Consider the following 21,460-nt stretch of genomic DNA (forward strand, 5'->3'; position numbering starts at 1 on the left):
CTAAAGTTGTAGTAATATGTAATTTTTAGTATTATATATATATATATATATATATATATATATATATATTATTTATAATATTAATAACGAAATTATTAAATAATAATGTGATTTAATAAATATCGTTACAATTTTACTCAAATTACTCCATATTGTTCTCAATATACAGTATACGCTGTGTATTTTTATGCTTGTGGGAGTATCATTTATTTTTCTCTATTAAAATCATTGTTTTTAAAATTATTGTGAATCAAGTGTCCCATGCATTAGTCATTTATAAGACACTATTTCAGTTAGCATGCTACCTTACAAGACAGCTGCCTACATAGGTAAGATTTTGGAACACAGCCCGTTTCATTCTACACATGCATCATTTGTATCCATAATGCATTGCATTACTGCTTCATGAGCCTCCATGTTTAGTGTCATTAGTGTGTGTAAGTGTAACTAACATTGATTTCCTCCACAGTATCTGGAGGAGGAGTATAAGAAAGGCAAGAGAGAGGACGACCCCATGCCCCCCGTCCAGCCCTATCACTACGGCTCTCACTACTCCAACAGCGGCACCGTCCTGCACTTCCTTGTCCGGCTGCCTCCCTTCACCAAGATGTTTCTGGCCTATCAAGGTCAGTTTGACTTTTAAAAAAAACTTTCAAAATCATTTATCCTTTAGTCCAAACTTATTCCATGCAGATTCAAAATGTTTAATGTAAAAACTAAAGCAGTAAGAATGTTTCCACACTATTTTTCACTAAATGAACACAAAGAATGATAATTAACCCTATAAAGCCTACTGAATCATATTTGATATGCAAGGACTCTAAATGATCAACATGATCAAACTTTGATGTTAAACCTGTCGCACACAATCATGCTTTCTGTCGTCTGATTGATAGTTTAGAGTTTTTCATCCAGTCAAAGCTATTTTAGTGTAAACTCAAACGTCCACCTTCAGCTTTACTGATTTTATAAAGTAAATGTAAGAATAACTTTGATATTGTACAGATGAACACTTACTGACTGAAGCAGCTCGGCTTTACTTGATTATCCATGAAAAGTCTTCAAAAGTCTCAAATATGAATTAATCGTGCAGCCCTAGATTATACATAAAATATTATATTATTAAGATAAGATTATTTTTAAATATGTAATATTTATAGTTATATGTGGTGAAAAGATGTAGTCGATCAATATGGAATTTGCGTACTTTCATTTGTACTATTTTATTGCTTTTAATATAGATATATTAGTATTGCATTCAGTTTTGCTTTCTATTTGTCTTTTTAATGTAACAGGTACCTCAGCAAACCCATCGCAGTGCAGTCTAAAGAGAAGGAAGACCGTTATGTGGACAATTACAGGGTACTGCAGCACTGCAGGCTCTAATTCCTGTTTACACCAGCGCCTGTTAACCATTTACAGCATTGCCTGTTAACCAATCACACTGTGGCTCTGTTCCAAAACCTGCTGAGCTGCCTACGTAGGCAGCATTTTTAGGCATTTCCAGCACGAAGGCCTTTCCAAACAGTAGGTGGCAACATTATGTTGCCTTCTAAGATATCTTCTTCTGGCCAAATTCTGACGTAGCATCGTAAATGTCCTTGGCAGAAAAGGCAATCCCAGAAATTAATTCCTACAACCACATTATTATAAATAATAATATATATTATAATTTTTTATATCTATTATGCCCCCCGTCCAGCCCTATCACTACGGCTCTCACTACTCCAACAGCGGCACCGTCCTGCACTTCCTTGTCCGGCTGCCTCCCTTCACCAAGATGTTTCTGGCCTATCAAGGTCAGTTTGACTTTTAAAAAAAACTTTCAAAATCATTTATCCTTTAGTCCAAACTTATTCCATGCAGATTCAAAATGTTTAATGTAAAAACTAAAGCAGTAAGAATGTTTCCACACTATTTTTCACTAAATGAACACAAAGAATGATAATTAACCCTATAAAGCCTACTGAATCATATTTGATATGCAAGGACTCTAAATGATCAACATGATCAAACTTTGATGTTAAACCTGTCGCACACAATCATGCTTTCTGTCGTCTGATTGATAGTTTAGAGTTTTTCATCCAGTCAAAGCTATTTTAGTGTAAACTCAAACGTCCACCTTCAGCTTTACTGATTTTATAAAGTAAATGTAAGAATAACTTTGATATTGTACAGATGAACACTTACTGACTGAAGCAGCTCGGCTTTACTTGATTATCCATGAAAAGTCTTCAAAAGTCTCAAATATGATCATCAAGATTTTGAGGAGCGTTTATTTGTTCATCTCTCAATCATCATTGTATTGCATTGCATTATATGCTTTGAACATAAAACTAAGCATTTAAATATCATCTTACTAAGACATACTATTGGAGATATAGAGTGACAACTGATTAATTAATTTTTTTTATAATTTTATGTAGGTATTTGCTGTACTGTTATAAAGATCTCATTGATTTACATTACAAGCATCAGAATTTCATCACTTTTTGGCCATATATAAATATCAGCATCTGCACTAAATTGCATATTTTCGCTCAGTTTGAGCCTCTGAATAAAATTGAGCTGTTTTTTCCTCCATATTCTCACTATATCAGACTATATGAGCCATAAAAGCCTGATGTATCAAATATGATGGTCAACAAAAACAAATGCAAACTTTTTTGATATTTAAATTTTTTGTCGATACACTGTTCAGTTTAAAAATAGATTTTTTATTAGATTAAATTGATTAAAAATGAGATTTTTCAGACTATTATTACTTCTGTCAGTCTTTTAACAACGTTAATAAATAGCAATATCTATTTTATACATGAAAATATTTTAACAAGAATCCTTGTACCTTATTACATCATTTCATAATTTTGATTGTACTTTTTTGTACTTTAATTAATTGTTTAAAATTTGCCCAATCAAGAAAACAGAAGCTCTGGAACATGAAATCAAATACTTAAAATCTAATGCAGCCGCCCTTAATAAAGACTGAATGCATGATTTGTTGTCTGGTCAGAACGCCGTATGAATGCCTTACACAGCTGCAGCTCGTTGAGTTTATTCATCATCATAATTAGGATTCTGCATCGCTACGTTTTTTAATATTTAACAGCACCTGCGTTTCCTGTGTTTGCAGCGAGGTCTTCAAACATGTCAGTGCGATGCTTTTAAAGGCTGTCATTGAAAAGGTCCTTTCTGAAGTCTCACGCTACATGCATTAGCTTCAGAAAGATGATCAGGCCTTTCATCCAGCCTCTTTATTCGTCTTTCCTTCTTTCTCAGTCTATTTTTAGTTCAGTTGGTTTATCCATATCAGGTTACACAAGAAACTAATGAAAGGTTTTGTGTGTCTCACAGACCAGAGCTTTGATATTCCTGACCGAACGTTCCACTCCATGAACACCACGTGGCGTCTGTCATCCTACGAGTCCATGACGGATGTCAAAGAGCTCATCCCAGAGTTCTTCTACCTGCCCGAGTTTCTGGTCAACAGAGAAGGTGGGCACTCTTATACTCCTGGTTTTCTTGACCTCTTCTTCTAGCACTTAACTTCTCATGAGATCTAATTATGAAAATGTAGGACCTATGAAATCCGCCCCCCCGCCGCCCCCAAATTCCATTTTATTTTGTCCCAAATTCCATTAAAAACATTTCTGGATTCGGTTTTAATGGTTACATTCAATTTTAGTAATCAAAAAGCATGTCTAATTAGTAGAAATCATAAAACTTACACAATTTATTAAAAGTTTAACAATAATTAAATTTTTAGGGCCATAAGAAATCAATTTCATTGATTGATTGATTGACTGATTGAAAATTCTATTTACTTTTTTCTAGTGCTGTCAAATGATTAATCGCGATTAATCGCATCCAAAATAAAAAAATTTGTTTACATAATATATATGTGTGTACTTTGTATATTTATTATGTATGTAGAAATACACAGACATGTATATATTTATATTCATATAATTTATATTATATTATGTATAAATATATTTAATATATAAACATATTTTTCTGAAATATATAGTGTATGTGTGTGTATTTATATATACATAATAAATATGCACAGTACACACACATATATTATGTACACAAAAACTTTTATTTTGGATGTGATTAATCGCGATTAATAATTTGACAGCACTAATTTTTTCCCAAATTCCATTTAAATCCATTTTTCTGGATTGCATTTTAATGGTAGTGGTTAGTAATCAAACAGAATATCTAATTAATTGAAATCATGAAACTTGTACAATTTAACAACAGTTTATTCAAAGTTTTACAATTTAGTAAAAGTTTTTTTTTTTCTAAATTTGTTATAGTCAAGAAGCATTTCTAATCAAATGAATTCATAAAACTTTAACAATTTAATAATTTCTTTAAAAAAAATTTGTTTTATAATGGGTCCCTATGAAATGTTTGTTTTTTGGGGGAATTGTGTGTTGTCTATTTTAATTTTTCTGGATTCACAATTTAAAATGAATTTATTATAAAAATGGTGGTTATCAAATGAAGGCATAAAACATTAACATTAACAAAATAAGTGCTGCACAACAGATTTACTGTTAAAATAAAAACATGGAAGAAAAATTGCGATATGTAAAATTTATTATTATTATTATTACTTTAAGAGGTACATGCTACTATACAATACTAATATATTTCTGTGATAATTTCTTCAAGTTAAACCGAACTTTTATTTTGAAGACCTTTAAGCTTCTGCGTATATTTGATATGATGATAGTTTTTATCAATTGAAATTATGAAATGCCTCTGAATCTTATTGGCATAAAAATGCCTGTCAAAATCAAAAAAGAGAAATAACCTTTAAGTAACCTAGATCTTCAAGAGGAATATTCATGTAAAAACATTCTGGTTCAGCACATCAGAATCATATTATCTAGACAAATCTTCCCTCTTCTAATGTTAGCATGATATTTCCCACTTTCCCCTCTGGCAGGTTTTGACTTTGGCGTGCGGCAGAACAGCGAGCGGGTGAACCACGTGAATCTGCCGCCGTGGGCCAGGAATGACCCGCGACTCTTCATCCTCATCCACAGACAGGCTCTGGAATCGGATCAAGTCTCCCAGATGCTCTGCCAGTGGATTGACCTGGTGTTTGGACTCAAACAAAAGGGCAAAGCTGCGGTCCAGGCCATCAATGTCTTTCATCCTGCAGTACGATTCCTTATTATGTACAGCTACAGCACACTTAACGCTGGAATTTATAAATATATATATATGTAGATCAAAGCCTGCCAAAAACATGTCCAGATAATATTTCAACCCAAAGTCAAAAAAAGAAAGAAAATGTAAAAATTTATATTTTGCTTAGGTTATTTTATGACCATTAGATTACATACACTACCATTCAAACGTTTAAGGTCGGTATGATTTTTTAAATGTGTGTGACAGACTTTTCTGCTCACCAGGGCTGCATTTATTTGGTCAGAAATACAGTAAAAACTGTGAAATGTTATTACAAATGAAAATAACCGTTTTCTATGTGAATATATTGTAAAATGTAGTTAATTGCTTTGCTCAAAGCTGAATTTTCAGCATCATTCATTACTCCAGTCTTCAGTGTCACATGATCCTTCAGAAATCATTCTAATATGCTGATTTGCTGCTCAAGAAACATTTCTGATTATTGAATGGTAGTGTATATATCAGCGTAAAGATATATCAGCCAGAAATGCTAATGCAGCAGATATTGATCAACCATATCAGACACGTCCATCCGCTTCGGCCTGTCAACTAGTATCTGACTCATCTTTCCTCTCCCTCTCTTTTTAGACTTACTTTGGCATGGACGTATCTGCCGTTGAAGACCCTGTGCAGCGTCGGGCTCTAGAAACTATGATCAAGACGTACGGCCAAACACCCAGACAGCTGTTCAACGCCTCGCACATAAGCCGAGCCGGAACCAAACTCCTGTCAGAGGCAGAACTGCCCGCAGCCATGGGCCTCCTGGTGCAGCTGGCCTTCAGAGAGAGCCGCGAGCAGCCCAAAGACACCGTCTACCCGGTACAGCAAACATACAGCGCTGAAATTATTATTCAGTCTGACATTGAAGGAATAGTTAATATAAAAAATATTCATATAAAACGCACACAATTTTCTTTAGTTTTTGTTTACCTATTTGTTGTTGAAAAGGGTGGGTTCTTCTGGAAGAGAAAGACTTTATTTGAATCCTAAATGATCCAGTTGGTCTTTTAAAATCTTTAATCCCCCTACTGTTGTTTCTAGAGTCCTCTGCCATGGATAAAGGGCTTGAAATGGGGCGAGTATGTGGGATCCCCCAGTGCTCCGGACCCCGTGGTCTGTTTCAGTCAACCTCACGGCGAACACTTCGGCTCCCTGCTGGCGCTGCCCACGCGTGCCATCTGCGGACTCTCGCGCAAGTTCTGCCTCATGATGATCTACAGCAAAGAGCAAGGTGAAGGAGAACACACACACAAACCTGCTTCATCATGCTTAAATATGAAATTATAAACCTGATATAAACTCTCTGCATTTAGTAAGATGTTGTTATGAAAGAAATTAATACTTTTATTCAACAATGATGAACTAAGTTGATCAAAAGTGACAGTAAAGACGTAATGTTAGAAAAAAATCGTATTTTTAAATTGATGCTATTCTTTTGAACTTTCTATTCATCTGTGAATCCTGAAAAATAAAATGTATCACGGTTTCCACAAAAATATTTGTCAGCACAACTGTTTTCAACATTGATAATAATCAGAAATGTGTCTCGAGCAGCAAATCAGCATATTAGGATGATTTCTGAAGATCATGTGACACTGAAGACTGGCGTAATGATGCTGAAAATACAGCTTTGATCACAGGAATAAATTACATTTTACTATATATTCACATAGAAAACAGTTTGATAATATTTCACAATATTACTGTTTTTACTGCATTTTTTTAATCAAATAAATAATAATAAATAAAATAATGACTTCATTCAAAAACATTTTTTGAATGGTAGTGTTTATGAATTTCAGATGTGCTCCAGATGTATTTAGTGCATTTTCATTTATTTATCTGTTTGTACATTTATTAGCAGATGTTTTTATTCAGTAAAGCAGATGTTAATGCCAGATGTAAAAATAAAAAAATGTTTAAATTAAAATTTTTCTGTTTTAATGGGAAAAGCAGGCACAGTTTATCAAACAGCCATAATTTTAAAATGAAAATATTGAATGATTAATCAGCTCAGCTATGTATCAGCCAATTACTAATCTTGACTGTGTTTTGGTCCATGACCAGTTACTAATGCTTTTATTGCATCTGCATTTGTGTCTTGTCACAGTTATCCACACGAATGAACACAGTTCCCATTGTACGAGAGGAAATGAAAATGAGTGAATGTGCTGTCGTAGAAAATCACCTCACAGAACAAATGAAGTGTTTTCCCCTTGTCTCTTAGGTGTAAGGAGCATGCACAGCACCGACATACAGTGGTCGGCTATTCTGAGCTGGGGTTACACCGACAACATGCTGCGCCTGAAGAGCAAACAGAGCGAGCCGCCCATCAACTTCATCCAGTGCTCACCACTGCACCAGGTCAGAGCCAGAAACACCACTCACACACATGCAGGCTATGCTTGGACAGTTTTCAGATGAATCTGTGTTTGAGACATTTCTGCTTGTACAGCATTTTGTGATGTGGCAGTCATAAATAATATCACAATGCAAATATCTTACTGGTTTTAAAAACAGCCTTATTATATATATGTATACATACGGTGGAGGTAAAAATTAGAGAACAATCAATAAATACTTGATTTTTTTCTGAAATATTGTTAATCTTAATCGCTCAAAATTTGAAGAAATATTAGCTGTAGGTAGACCACTGTTCTACTATCATGTTTGACAAAATAACCAAGGCATTTCAACAAAAACCTTTATTCTGTGGAAAACACCGTGATAAAAATTAGAGAACAGGAACCACTGTAGCATGAAAGAAGATTACAACTAATATTTTGGAGGGTTACAGCTGTCAGAAATCAGTAGGAATGGTAGAGGCCCTGCTTTGAGTGACTTCAGCACATCTCTAGTTTCTCACACTGCGCTGCTGTGATCTTGCTCCGCTCTTCTTCCAGTCTCTTCTATAGTTCGGTGACTGTAGTGGGTTTCTTAGCCAGAACTTCGTCGCCAAGGATTTTCCAGAGATTTTCAGTCGGGTTTAGATCAGGACTCTGGGCCGGTCATTTCATTATTTCAGTGTTTTCAGCTTCAAGAACTGCTTTACCCATTTTGCAGTGTGACGGGAACATTGTCTTTCGATTGGGAGATGCTTGCAGGGAAGGAACTGCATGTTGCTGAAGGAGGTTCTGATAAACATTTGCATTCACCTGCTATGTATCTGTATAAGAGACCAAACTCCTGTTACAGAAAACATCCCCCAAACCATCACACTTCCTCCTCCAGCTTTCACTGACTTCTTTACGCACTTGGCTTCAGTCTTTCCCCAGTTTGATGCTGATCATTATGTTTCCCATCAGACCCAAATAAACTAAACTTGCTCTCATCACTAATCATGCAAACTCAGTGAAAATTAGAGGAATGTTGCCAGTTTAAAGGCATAATATGTAAGATTTTTTTTATTAAAAATCCAAAAACCACTAGAACAGTGTTATATATTTTGCTGACTTGTGTACTTACATTATCCCAAATGTTTAGAAGGACCACAACTCCCATGATTCCACACTCTATCTAACTACGCCTTTGTCTGTTTGTTTATTTTGAATACGCGCCCTCTAACGGCGAAAAATTACATATTGTGCCTTTAAACAGGGTTTGTCAGATAATTAATGAAATTAGCACCAGGTACCAGATTAACACCAGTAACTTGGAGGTATCTGAAAGTGTTCTGTAATTTTGATCAGAGTTCTTTTTCAAATATGTCATTTAAGTTTTTTATACTGTGCTTCAGAATACAATTAATTGATGAAATATGCTTTAAAAAACTGCCCTTCTACTCCTGATAAGATAACTTCTAATAGGACTAAGCAGTGACCTTGAAATTTTGGAAATTGTAGGTTTTTCTCTAATTTTGATCTCCACTGTATGTATGTGTATGTATGTATGTGTGTGTGTGTGTGTGTGTGTGTGTGTGTGTGTGTGTGTTAAACATTATGAAATATTATTACTATTTATAATAATAATTTCTATGTGAATTTATATTAAAATGTAATTTATTCCTGTGATCAAAGCTGTATTTTCAGCATCATTACTCCAGTCTTCAGTGTCACATGATCCTTCAGAAATCATTCTAATATGCTGATTTGCTGCTCAAGAAACATTTCTGATTATTATTAATGTTGAAAACAGTTGTGCTGCCTGATATTTTTGTGGAAACCGTGATTCAGGATTCTCTGATGAATAGAAGTTCAAAAGAACAACATTTATTTGAAATTGAAATCTTTTGTAACATTATAAATGTCTTTACTGTCACTTTTGATCAATTTAATGCATCCTTGGTTAATGAAGGTTTTGATTGTTTTTTTGGAGGAGGGGGTTGCAATATGAATATGAGGCAGACATGGTCTTGATGGGTTTAATGAGATTCGCCCATGGTTTCCTGCTATCCTCTCTATAATCTCTGCTCTCTCTGCTCTCTCCTCAGGTGACTAGTTGTGCCTGGGTGCCGGACAGTTGTCAGCTGTTTACAGGCAGTAAGTGTGGAGTCATAACCGCCTACAGCAACCGCTTCACCACCACAATGGTATGTAACCATGGCAACACGGCCCCCCTCTTCCCCCACCCACGCGGCCGCCCACGTCCATTATCACTCCCTGTAGAGCACCTACACACACACACACACACAGTGTTTGTAGTGGCCTTGTTAGTCATCTCCCGGTTGCACTAGAAACACATTTCCTGCGGCCCACAGGTGGGCTGAAGTCTGGGCGTCAGACGGCTCTTTCAAACGCTCGCTCATTGATAACGCAGGTGCCGTTCTGCTTCTCATGTTAGTTTAAATGAATCTTTCTGATATTAGAAGGAGTATTTCAGTTCTGTCATCATTCATGTATGTTGTTCCAAACCCATGTGACTTTGTCTTCCGAGGAGTGCAAAAGAAGATATTCTGAAGAATGTTCACGCTGCTCTTTTTCAAGATCAGAGGCTGTCAAAATCACCATAAATATGATGAAAATGTTCATTTTTCAGTGATTTAACTCTTACATACACTCTACATAGAGTAGCCTTAAAGGGATGTAGATCCAGAACAGCCATTAAAGTTAACTTAAATTAGTCAAGAACTCATTTTTTACCCAAAATCAAAAGTAAGAAATTAAATTTTGCCATTTTGCTATTTTAGGAGCATTACGAGCATTATTCTTTGTTACTGTAATGCACATAATTTTATATAAAGAATGAAATATTTTAGTATATATTTAGATATATTGTTTAATTTAAAGTGCAATCAAACAGTATTACAATTAGTATCAAGATTTATATTTATTATTTTTATTTTGAGTTTTTATTAATAGTTTGAATTAGTTTTTATATTATTGGTTTTAATTTAAAATTTTAATAATTTTATGTTTTTGTCAAAATAAATTTTTTTTGTTATGTCTATTTTTTATTTTTATTTCAGTTTTAGTTATTTTAGTACATGAATGAAAATGAGAAATGCTGCCTTGGCAACTAGCTGAAATAAAATAAGGTATTCTGAGGAATATTCAATACTATAATATATATGAAATATATATATATTTCACAAGATCAAAATATCCTTTTTTAAGCACTTTTTCGGATTTAATGCATCTTTGCAGATTGCGGAGAAATGCTGAGTTTCTTCATTCAGTTCTAACAGCGCTCGTTATATAAATTCGCTTCAGTAAATAACAAACGAATAAGGAGCTGGATTCAGCCTCATACTCCACGAACTGCTCTAACGAAATCCAAAATTAAAGCTCAATACACGCAGCCGTATTGCGCCATCAGCCCATTTCACAGCGAGGTTTCTCTGCTGTCACAGAGGATGTGTTAAAGCGACATAAGGCCATGATATTATAAGTACACTGGACCCTTGAACTTGACAAATGCACACAGTATTGCACCATTAGCCCATTTCAAGGCGCGGCTGTCTCAGGATGCTTTAAAGCGGACATAAGGCTGTGATACAGGTAGAAAAGCCCATTTTTGAGCAATGTGCATCGAGCTCTTTATAGTAAAAATAGCAGTGACGGACAAAGGAAGTAGGTTATAGTTTACATAAATCGGACATTGTAACGTGCACACATGAAAAGTTTTTTTTGCAAATGTCCCTTTAGGTATATATATATATATATTATTTTTATTAATTTTTTTATGTATATATAAATAATTTATTCATTTTTAGTTTATGTACATCAAGTTAAAGTAAATTAAAGTGAGAAATAAGATAATCTAAAAAATGTTCTCACAGCTTTTTTTCAAGTCCAGAATCTGTCAAATGCACAATAAAATAACCATGAATATTAATTTTTGGCAGATTTAGCTGTTAGCTACACTCTACATACAGCCATGTGCTAGTTTGTTTACTCTGGCCCATAAAACCAGATCAGAATCATCTGTTAAAGCGGTCTTTCAGCTCACTTCTGCTTATTGAGGCCATTATCCCTTCTCTAATGAGGCCATTAGCAAAACACTTACCCTCTAGATCTGCTTGTAATTACAGTCATTCTCCATTGAGACGTGTGATGGTAAAGTCCGTTTCTTCCTCAGCCGACAGAGATGGAGGTGGAGACGCAGGTTCACCTGTACGGTCACACGGCGGAGGTCACGGGCCTGTTCGTCTGTAAACCCTACAGCATCCTCATCAGTGTCAGTCGAGATGGGACCTGCATCCTGTGGGACCTCAACAGGTCTGTGCTTCTTAGATCACTGTAGAATTTACATTTCATGCATTACATTTACATTTATGCATTTGCCAGACCTGCTTTATAATTATTTGTGAAATGTACTTGCAGTTTCTGAGTGAAAGTTGTTTCAATTTAAATCCTACACCAATTTTTGTTGTGTATTTAAAGTACTTTTACATCAAAGTAGCAGTAAATTACTTTAATATGTGACCCTGGAGCACAAAAGGAGTGTTAAGTCGCTGGGGTATATTTGTAGCAATAGCCAACAATACATTGTATGGGTCAAAATTATAGATTTTTCTTTTATGCCAAAAATCATTAGGATATGTCACCTTCCCAAAATCCAACAGGCCTATCAGGAGGTACACACTTTTACCTCATATGACATGGATTTATTCTAATATCTTTATTGGAAAAGTTACATGCACCTATACACTACTGGTCACTACGGCTCACCAAGGCTGCATTTATTCAATCAAAAATACAGTAAAAACACTAATATTGTGAAATATTACTACAATTTGAAACTTTTTTTTAATGTGAATATATGGTAAAAATGTAATTTATTCCTTTGATGTAAAGCTGAATGTTCAGCATCATTACTCCAGTCTTCAGTGTCACATGATCCTCCAGAAATCATGATATTTTTGGAAAATAAAATATTGGATGCATTAAGTTGATCAAAAGTGACAGTGAAGACATTTATAATGTTACAAGATTCAATTAAAAAAAAATTTGTTCTTTTGAACTTTCTATTCATCAAAGAATCCTGAAAAATAAAATGAATCACGGTTTTCAGAAAAACATTGATAATAATCAGAAATGTTTCTTGAGCATCAAATCAGCATATTAGAATGATTTCTGAAGATCATGTGACACTGAAGACTGGAGTAATGATGCTGAAAATTAAGCTTTGATCACAGAAATAAATTACATTTTACTATACGTTTATAGAGAAAACAGCTATTTTAAACTGTAGTAATATTTTACAATTTTTACAGTATTTTTGATCAAATAAATGCAGCTTCGGTGAGCAGAAGAGACTTAAATCTTAATAACTGGTAGTGTAAGTGTCCCGTGGTTAATAACATTTCCTTCTGGATTCTCTCTCAGTCTCACGTTCTCGTGTGACGGTCATCACCTCTACACGGCGAACAGCGAGGGCACAGTGATCGCGTGGTGCCGTCGAGACCAGCAGCGCATGAAGCTGCCCATGTTTTACTCGTTCCTCAGCAGCTATGCTGCAGGCTGATCCTGCATCACGCCGCTCGTTACCCACACAGGACGGACGCTGAGAGCGACTCCGCCGACCCAGGAAGAGGAGGAGCCAGCATGCACAAAGCCCCGCCCACGATCATCACAGAACCCGCCCCCTGAAACGCCATAGGAATGGACGGCACTTGAAGCTACTGTACCATAAAGAGCAGGGGGTCGTGAGGCAGAGCGAGCGCAGGCCTTTTCCCGCGTCATTTCTCCTCGTCTGTTTTGACTGTGATTCATGTAGTATTTGTTTTTGTGATGTTTGATTTTGAAAGCTGCTACAATCTGGTCTGCCCAGACTGAACGTTTGAAGGCCTTTCCTTCTTTTTGTCCCTCGTCTCGCCCACCCGTCGCCATCCTGAGAATAGAAATCCTGCTTTTGAAGCCAAACCAGACTGAAATCATCTGAACACTACCGTCTGTCTGCGTTCCTGCAGAAACTGCATTCGTGATCCACGTGGGAGGTTTTAAACGGGACATTTTCAGCATGTGAAACTCGTGCATGAGTGACATGCAGCGGTGTAATGAATGTGTGCACGCAATGCCTTTTTAAACTTCATCCCTCATTGACAAACCGCTGAAATATTTATTCTCAAACAAGGATGAAAGCCACAATCTCAACGTCTGGTTCCTGTTCTTCATTATAAAATGCACTTGGGACGATCTTATGAATGTTAAAGGTGATCGTGTGTCACTCATGAATCGCTGACTGTGCTAATATTTATCCTGTGCTTTTCAGCCTGACTTTGTTTAACAGACACAAACGTCCCAGTTACCACATCAAATTCGTAATAGTTCATTAAAAACGTGCTACTTTCTTCTTTTCTGTTCTAGTTTTATGTGTTGCATGTTATGATCACTTAAGCATTATCTAACATTGGCGATACAATATAAAGTTTAGTCAGATCTACCTCAAGGACCCTCTTTAACAAATAAAATTAGGAAAACTTTTGGTTACAATAAAAAAAAAAAAAACATGTTTATTGTACAAAGATGACGCTATATACCTAAAAAAATTACAATTCCCCGTCAGTACATTCAGATTGTCACAAGGATCAGATGCTCTTGAAGTCGTAAGTGTCGACAGCCTTAAATGTGGAGGAAGAATAATTGAAGTCCACCAACTAAACATGATCCAGAATCGTCTTTGCCTTGTTTGTTTTTTTTCCCGTTCTGTATTTGCTGTTAGTTTTAGTTGTCCATTACAACTAAATTGAATTATCTCGTCTTACATTTTAGTGTTTACCAGAAAGGGAATGCTTTCACCTCTTCCCCCACTACTATGTTTTCAGATATATCTACCATATGTATCACTTCAACCCTCAAATGAAGTTATTCAGTCAATACAAATCCAAAAAAAAGCAAGACCGTCGACTAGTTCGGGAGAATCATCTGGTCTTTACAGAGCCCTGGTTATGTGTTTGGTTTATTGTTTTTGAATCTATTTTCCATGCTTGCATCACATTTATCTCTTAATTATCGTGCACAGTATTGTCATGTTTGCATTTCCTCAGAAAGAGATTGATGTTACTGTCATTGTGTGAATTTGTAAAGCGAGATGAGTGAATTTATTTGACAAAACTATCACGAAAAGGCATATTGTTATCGTTCTGTTGAATTAACTGTAGTTTATGTAATTTAAGATTATGTTCACCAAGGCCTGGCTGGGACATTTATTCCCTTTTTTTTTTGTATTTATGAGATATGTAATAAAATGTCACCTATATATAATATAAATATAAATATTCAAGAAATTTTGATTCAGTTTGTTGGACTTGTTTATTCTATACAATGTTAAAAATAAAGGTTCACTTTTTGCAGGGATTCTATAGAAGAACCATCCGGTGATCGTCAGTTCTTAAAAGAACCCGTTTTTTTTAGAGTAAAGAACATTTTAATAATCTAAAGAACCTTTTTACACTATAAAGAAGTGGAATTGTGTAGAATGGAAAGGTTCCATGGATGTTAAAGGTTCTTCACAAAACCATCGATGCCAATAAAGTTTGCTTAAGCAGGTCTTCACGGAGATGCCATTGAAGAACCTTTTTTCAGTGAACAGCTCTTAAAAGAACCCATTTTCTTAGTGTGAAGAACTTTTTCCACTAAGAAGAACCTTTGGATGGATGTTAAAGTTTCTGCCGGTCTTAAAAAGTCTTAATTTGGCCTTCCACACATTAAGGTGTTAAATCGCAGCGGAAAGTCTTCATTTCATAAAGTCATGGCATTAAATGTTGCATGCACTGCAAAAAAAATAATAAAAAACATCTAAACATCTTTAAATCAAGATGCATTTACTCGAGTTGGAAATTGAACATATGAAGTCGTTTTGTTTTTTCTGCTAGATCTTAAAAAGCATTTACCTTCATAAAACCTGCAGAAACCCTGATTGATGGAGCCATATCCCAATAAAGAACCTTTATTTTATTCTATATTGCTCAGTTCTACACTCTTAAAAAAAGGATCCAAAAGAGGAATTTCATAGCGATACCACAGAAGAACCATTTTTGGTTCCCCAAAGAATCTTTCAGTTCTTAAAAGAACCTCCATTTGTTTTCTATTCTATTCTATTCACCAAGTTCCCAACTGCATTTGTGTCTTTGTTTAATTCGTGAAACTTGCTATATATTCTTCACAGTGTTACGTCACAGCGCGAGGCGGTTACGTCATCTCGGTGACCGGGAGACCCGGTGATGTCACATTAAGCAGGGAAACTTCACGCGCCTCCGGTGAGCCCCGCAAAAAGAAGAGTCCTAACGATCCGACACCGAGCGTCTTCTGCCGCGGCGCGTCCGTCGGGCTTCTTAAAGGCGCAGCGACACCTGCGTCCTCGCGTCACATCGAGGTTCCCCTCACATCTCGTGAACCGACACGCGACACCTGCGTCCTCCTCGCGTCACATCGAGGTTCCCCTCACATCTCGTGAACCGACACCGACTCCAGCGCCAGAGCAGAACGCGGGGAAACACTCGACGTTTAACGGCGTGCGGCGAATGAACGCGAGCGGACGGACGGTGACCGTGTTCGAGGTGTTGCGGGTTTTTCCTCGTCGCGTTCGGGTGGAGTCGAGCCGTATTCTGAAGTCTGAGCTGTGACACACTTCAGGTGGGTGTTGACTTCAGCAGCAGGTATTTGTGCGAATTGCCTTAAATCGCGTTCCCTGTTCTATTGCATCAGAACGTTTTTGCAACATTGTAACAAATTCCAGCGTTCCGGAAGCGGCTTCACGGGTGTCGGATGCGCTTGTTGTGTTACAGTCGAATTTAAAGGCGCTTGTGCTGTAGATCCAGTCTGAAGGGACGCGGGGTGATGGATTGATCCCGCAGGTTTTTGGGGAATGATGCTGGAAGCTTGGGCGTTTGATTCCGCCTTTAAATCGAAACGCTCGGCTGTGAGGATCGTAAAGATCCAGATGAGCGAAGCGTTCTCATTCTCGAAATGGCCTTGAATGAACGGATGGAGGAATAATAATCACGACCCTCGGTTTTTTTTGCTGATTCTAGATTTTGAGCACATGTCGCCTACAAATAATGAGCATTAAATATGAAAGCTAAAACGGTTTCGGGTAAATGTTGGTTTATTTCTATGATGCATGTTATTCACCCGAATGCTCCAGTGCTTCTGGCCTGTCTTCAGCATTGGTGTGGCGCCGCATGCACATGAGCACGATGGATGCTTGGAGCTTCATAAACGCCTTTTTAACCCATATGTTCTGTTGGGATTCTCTTTAATGCTGTGTACTGATTAATGTGTAAAAATGATTCAAAATGAACCTTTTAGCTGCTCCTCTGACCTGTTTTGACAGGTGTTAATGGAGCTGTTATGTCACAGCATTGGCATAGACTTGAGAAATGGTGCAAAACACACTGTGCAAGGTTTATAGTTCTGGAAAATGCACGGAAATGAATAAAATCATAAAAAGTCATGGACATTTCTATAGTGAATATATACACTGCCGTCAGTGAGAGTGTTTTTGAAAGTCTCTTCTGCTCACCAAGTCTGCATTTATTTTTATCAAAAATACTGTAAAAATTGCAAAATATTTTTACAAGTTGAAATAACGGACTTTTATTGTAACATATTGTAAAATATAATTTATTCCTGTGATGTGCAGCTGTATTTTCAGCATCATTACTCCAGTCTTCAGTGTCACATGATCTTCAGAAATCATTCTAATATGCTGATTTGCAGCTCAAGAAAACAGTTGTGCTGATGAATATTGTTGAGGAAACTGATACATTTTATTTTTCAGGATTCTTTGATGAATGGAAAGTTCAAAAGAACAGCATCTATTTGAAATGTAATCTTTTGTAACATTATAAATGTCTTTACTGTCACTTTTGATCAATTTTTGACCGTGTTCGAGGTGTTGCGGGTTTTTCCTCGTCGCGTTCGGGTGGAGTCGAGCCGTATTCTGAAGTCTGAGCTGTGACACACTTCAGGTGGGTGTTGACTTCAGCAGCAGGTATTTGTGCGAATTGCCTTAAATCGCGTTCCCTGTTCTATTGCATCAGAACGTTTTTGCAACATTGTAACAAATTCCAGCGTTCCGGAAGCGGCTTCACGGGTGTCGGATGCGCTTGTTGTGTTACAGTCGAATTTAAAGGCGCTTGTGCTGTAGATCCAGTCTGAAGGGACGCGGGGTGATGGATTGATCCCGCAGGTTTTTGGGGAATGATGCTGGAAGCTTGGGCGTTTGATTCCGCCTTTAAATCGAAACGCTCGGCTGTGAGGATCGTAAAGATCCAGATGAGCGAAGCGTTCTCATTCTCGAAATGGCCTTGAATGAACGGATGGAGGAATAATAATCACGACCCTCGGTTTTTTTTGCTGATTCTAGATTTTGAGCACATGTCGCCTACAAATAATGAGCATTAAATATGAAAGCTAAAACGGTTTCGGGTAAATGTTGGTTTATTTCTATGATGCATGTTATTCACCCGAATGCTCCAGTGCTTCTGGCCTGTCTTCAGCATTGGTGTGGCGCCGCATGCACATGAGCACGATGGATGCTTGGAGCTTCATAAACGCCTTTTTAACCCATATGTTCTGTTGGGATTCTCTTTAATGCTGTGTACTGATTAATGTGTAAAAATGATTCAAAATGAACCTTTTAGCTGCTCCTCTGACCTGTTTTGACAGGTGTTAATGGAGCTGTTATGTCACAGCATTGGCATAGACTTGAGAAATGGTGCAAAACACACTGTGCAAGGTTTATAGTTCTGGAAAATGCACGGAAATGAATAAAATCATAAAAAGTCATGGACATTTCTATAGTGAATATATACACTGCCGTCAGTGAGAGTGTTTTTGAAAGTCTCTTCTGCTCACCAAGTCTGCATTTATTTTTATCAAAAATACTGTAAAAATTGCAAAATATTTTTACAAGTTGAAATAACGGACTTTTATTGTAACATATTGTAAAATATAATTTATTCCTGTGATGTGCAGCTGTATTTTCAGCATCATTACTCCAGTCTTCAGTGTCACATGATCTTCAGAAATCATTCTAATATGCTGATTTGCAGCTCAAGAAAACAGTTGTGCTGATGAATATTGTTGAGGAAACTGATACATTTTATTTTTCAGGATTCTTTGATGAATGGAAAGTTCAAAAGAACAGCATCTATTTGAAATGTAATCTTTTGTAACATTATAAATGTCTTTACTGTCACTTTTGATCAATTTTGATATCTTCAAAATTCTATTTGAATTTATTTATTTAATTGACTTTTAGTACTTTGATATATACATACCATGGTACTGAATGATTACGGTCTTCATATACAGTGGTATTTACTTGATACGCCAAGGTACTCATAAGAATACAATGGGACTACACTGGTATACCATAGAGTATTTTGTGTAATTTTGTTGAGATCGTCTGGAGTCAGTGCTGGTTGTGAAGTCAGATGTGCTGTAATAATACAGAAGTAGGAGCGTGTTGGTTTCCTGAGCTCACAGACTCTCGGTGTCTCATCTGGTGTGTGTTTTGTGTGCAGGACTCAATCATGAAGGACGGAATGGCTAATAACAGCACCGCCAGCATCTCTCAGGCCCGGAAAGCCGTGGAGCAGCTGAAGATGGAGGCCTGCATGGACAGGATAAAGGTCTGTGTGCGTTTCTCTGTGTTTTAAACGTCTCAATCTCGTGAAAATTTCAAAATCAACCATTTACTTCACTAGTATGGCCACAAGAAAAACATGTGATTTTTATCACAAGTACAACTAAAGAATCTTTTATAGTTTCCTTTTGTATGGAACAGTTTTACCTGAATTTAAACAAATGTTTGATTAATTTCTGTCCCGAAATAGCCTTTGAAGCTGGTATGGCAATAAAATACAAATAGTTGTGAATGATTAATCAGTACACAGTTTTCATTCTTTCATTCATTCATTCACTCACTCATTTATTGAAGCTGGTATGGCAATAAAATACAAACATTTGTGAATGATTAATCAGTACACAGTTTTCATTCTTTCATTCATTCATTCACTCACTCATTTATTGAAGCTGGTATGGCAATAAAATACAAACATTTGTGAATGATTAATCAGTACACAGTTTTCATTCATTCATTCATTCATTCATTCACTCACTCATTTACTGAAGCTGGCATGGCAATAAAATACAAATAGTTTCCGTACACCGTTTTCATTCTTTCATTCATTCACTCACTCATTTACTGAAGCTGGTATGGCAATAAAATACAAATAGTTGTGAATGATTAATCAGTACACAGTTTTCATTCATTCATTCATTCATTCATTGAAGCTGGTATGGCAATAAACACAAATATAAACAATTGTAAATGATTAATCAGTGCACAATTGTTATTTGTTTATTTCTATTTATATATTTATTTATTTATTGAAGCCACTATGCAATAAACTCAAATAACTCTGAATGATTAATCAGTGCACAATTGTTATTTATTTATTGAAGTTTGTATGCCAATAAACTCAAATACAAAGAATTGTGAATGATTAATCAGTGCACAGTTATTATTTATTTATTTATTTATTTATTTTATTTTATTGTTTGCAAAGATGAGATTGTAAAAGTATTGTATACAATTAATTGAAGTATTATTGTTATGATTATTTTAAATTGTATTGCTCTTTAGTTCGCCATGAATATACTGTAGCCTTTGATGCTGATATGGCATTAAATAATAGATAAATTAATTAATCTGTGCATGTTACTACAAAGAAAAAATGCATACAGATGCATTAAAACAACAACATGACTTTCCTTTTTATCTGATGTCGCTGAAGCCCTTGATGGATATATTTTTTTTTCTTGTTGAATATCCTGTTTCACTTAAACGTACCTCTGACTAGGGAAGTAAAAACACTTCATGTTTCATGTTGACTGTCATTTTTTTACTGTTATATGGCCACTTAGTCCCGCCCCCAAACTCACGTGATTGGTTGAGTCAGTGGTTGACAAGTCAAACAAACAGATCAACTATTTTAACCCATCTAGTGTCTCTTCATTAACCCTCTAAAACAATTATGTTATGGAGATTTATAAAAATCAATAAATCAATGGCCTGCTTACTGTAAATCATACTTCATATGCCATCATGTATAACGTGTGATGATGACAGCAGCATTAGGAGATGTTTGCTGTGATTTTGTTTCGTTATCTGCTCTAATGTGCCCAGAAGACTAAGTGAGCGTTTGAAGGAAGCTTAATGTGGCTATTAGCTGTAGTTAAGTGCGGTCTGGCTGAGCGTTTAGCCTGTAAACCCGAGGGAAGGAGAGACGGAGCGAGTGTTTAGAGGAGCATGGGCTCAGCTGTGGCCTTTAGCTGCGAAGAAAGATGGATTTGGACTATTCTTCAGAGGTTTCTCATCTGTCTGCTTCAGCATCCTCCTGCAGATGGCAGATATATTCTGACTGACATCAAATATGACCTCTGCTTTTAACCACTGGGAAATATTTTGGGAAGCAATCTATAGGTAGACTGATTCTTTATTGACATAATTTGATGTGTGCATATAGGGTGTGCATATACATGCATATAACATTTCTAAACAATTGATTATATCTAAAATACATTAGAAGTAAAGCAGGTTGTGATATATGTTTGTTTATTTATTTAGTTAGCTAGACTTAACTTGCATTGACGAATCATTCACAATAAGACCAGGCAAATGAATTAAGAAAGTAAATAGAGTTCATTTTGATTCATGTGATTGGAAGTTGTAAATAAGTGTCAGGATTGTGTGAATGGTCTTATTCTTTCTCATGTCGTAAATTAACATTACAGATTCCCACAGTAATCCGTAGAAAGTTTCTCGTCATCTGACTGCTGTGAGGCGTCTCATGTGC

The 21,460-nt window shown here is 36.2% G+C and overlaps 1 protein-coding gene and 1 long non-coding RNA gene across 2 annotated transcripts in view; both read left to right on the forward strand.

Moving 5' to 3' along the window:
• Positions 1-14,415, forward strand: part of LOC107689764 (lysosomal-trafficking regulator-like) — a 105,407-nt gene extending 90,992 nt beyond the window's left edge. The window contains exons 44-54 of the mRNA XM_016487908.1: positions 470-626; positions 3,355-3,495; positions 4,964-5,181; positions 5,800-6,030; positions 6,253-6,442; positions 7,439-7,575; positions 9,641-9,739; positions 11,728-11,888; positions 12,049-12,053; positions 12,187-12,226; positions 12,978-14,415. Of these exons, the coding sequence (XP_016343394.1) occupies positions 470-626; positions 3,355-3,495; positions 4,964-5,181; positions 5,800-6,030; positions 6,253-6,442; positions 7,439-7,575; positions 9,641-9,739; positions 11,728-11,888; positions 12,049-12,053; positions 12,187-12,226; positions 12,978-13,116 (1,518 nt within the window). The 3' untranslated portion in view covers positions 13,117-14,415. The remainder of the gene's footprint in view (positions 1-469; positions 627-3,354; positions 3,496-4,963; positions 5,182-5,799; positions 6,031-6,252; positions 6,443-7,438; positions 7,576-9,640; positions 9,740-11,727; positions 11,889-12,048; positions 12,054-12,186; positions 12,227-12,977) is intronic.
• Positions 14,416-16,017: 1,602 nt separating this feature from the next.
• On the forward strand, positions 16,018-19,273 carry LOC107689768 (uncharacterized). The gene is made up of 3 exons (XR_001634368.1): positions 16,018-16,150; positions 17,488-17,563; positions 19,124-19,273. It is a non-coding gene; the product is annotated as an uncharacterized LOC107689768 (long non-coding RNA).
• The last annotated feature ends 2,187 nt before the right edge of the window (positions 19,274-21,460 follow it).

This window comes from Sinocyclocheilus anshuiensis, unplaced genomic scaffold (genome assembly GCF_001515605.1).
Source record: "Sinocyclocheilus anshuiensis isolate Anshui unplaced genomic scaffold, SAMN03320099.WGS_v1.1 scaffold1637, whole genome shotgun sequence".
Classification (NCBI taxonomy): Eukaryota; Metazoa; Chordata; class Actinopteri; order Cypriniformes; family Cyprinidae; genus Sinocyclocheilus; species Sinocyclocheilus anshuiensis.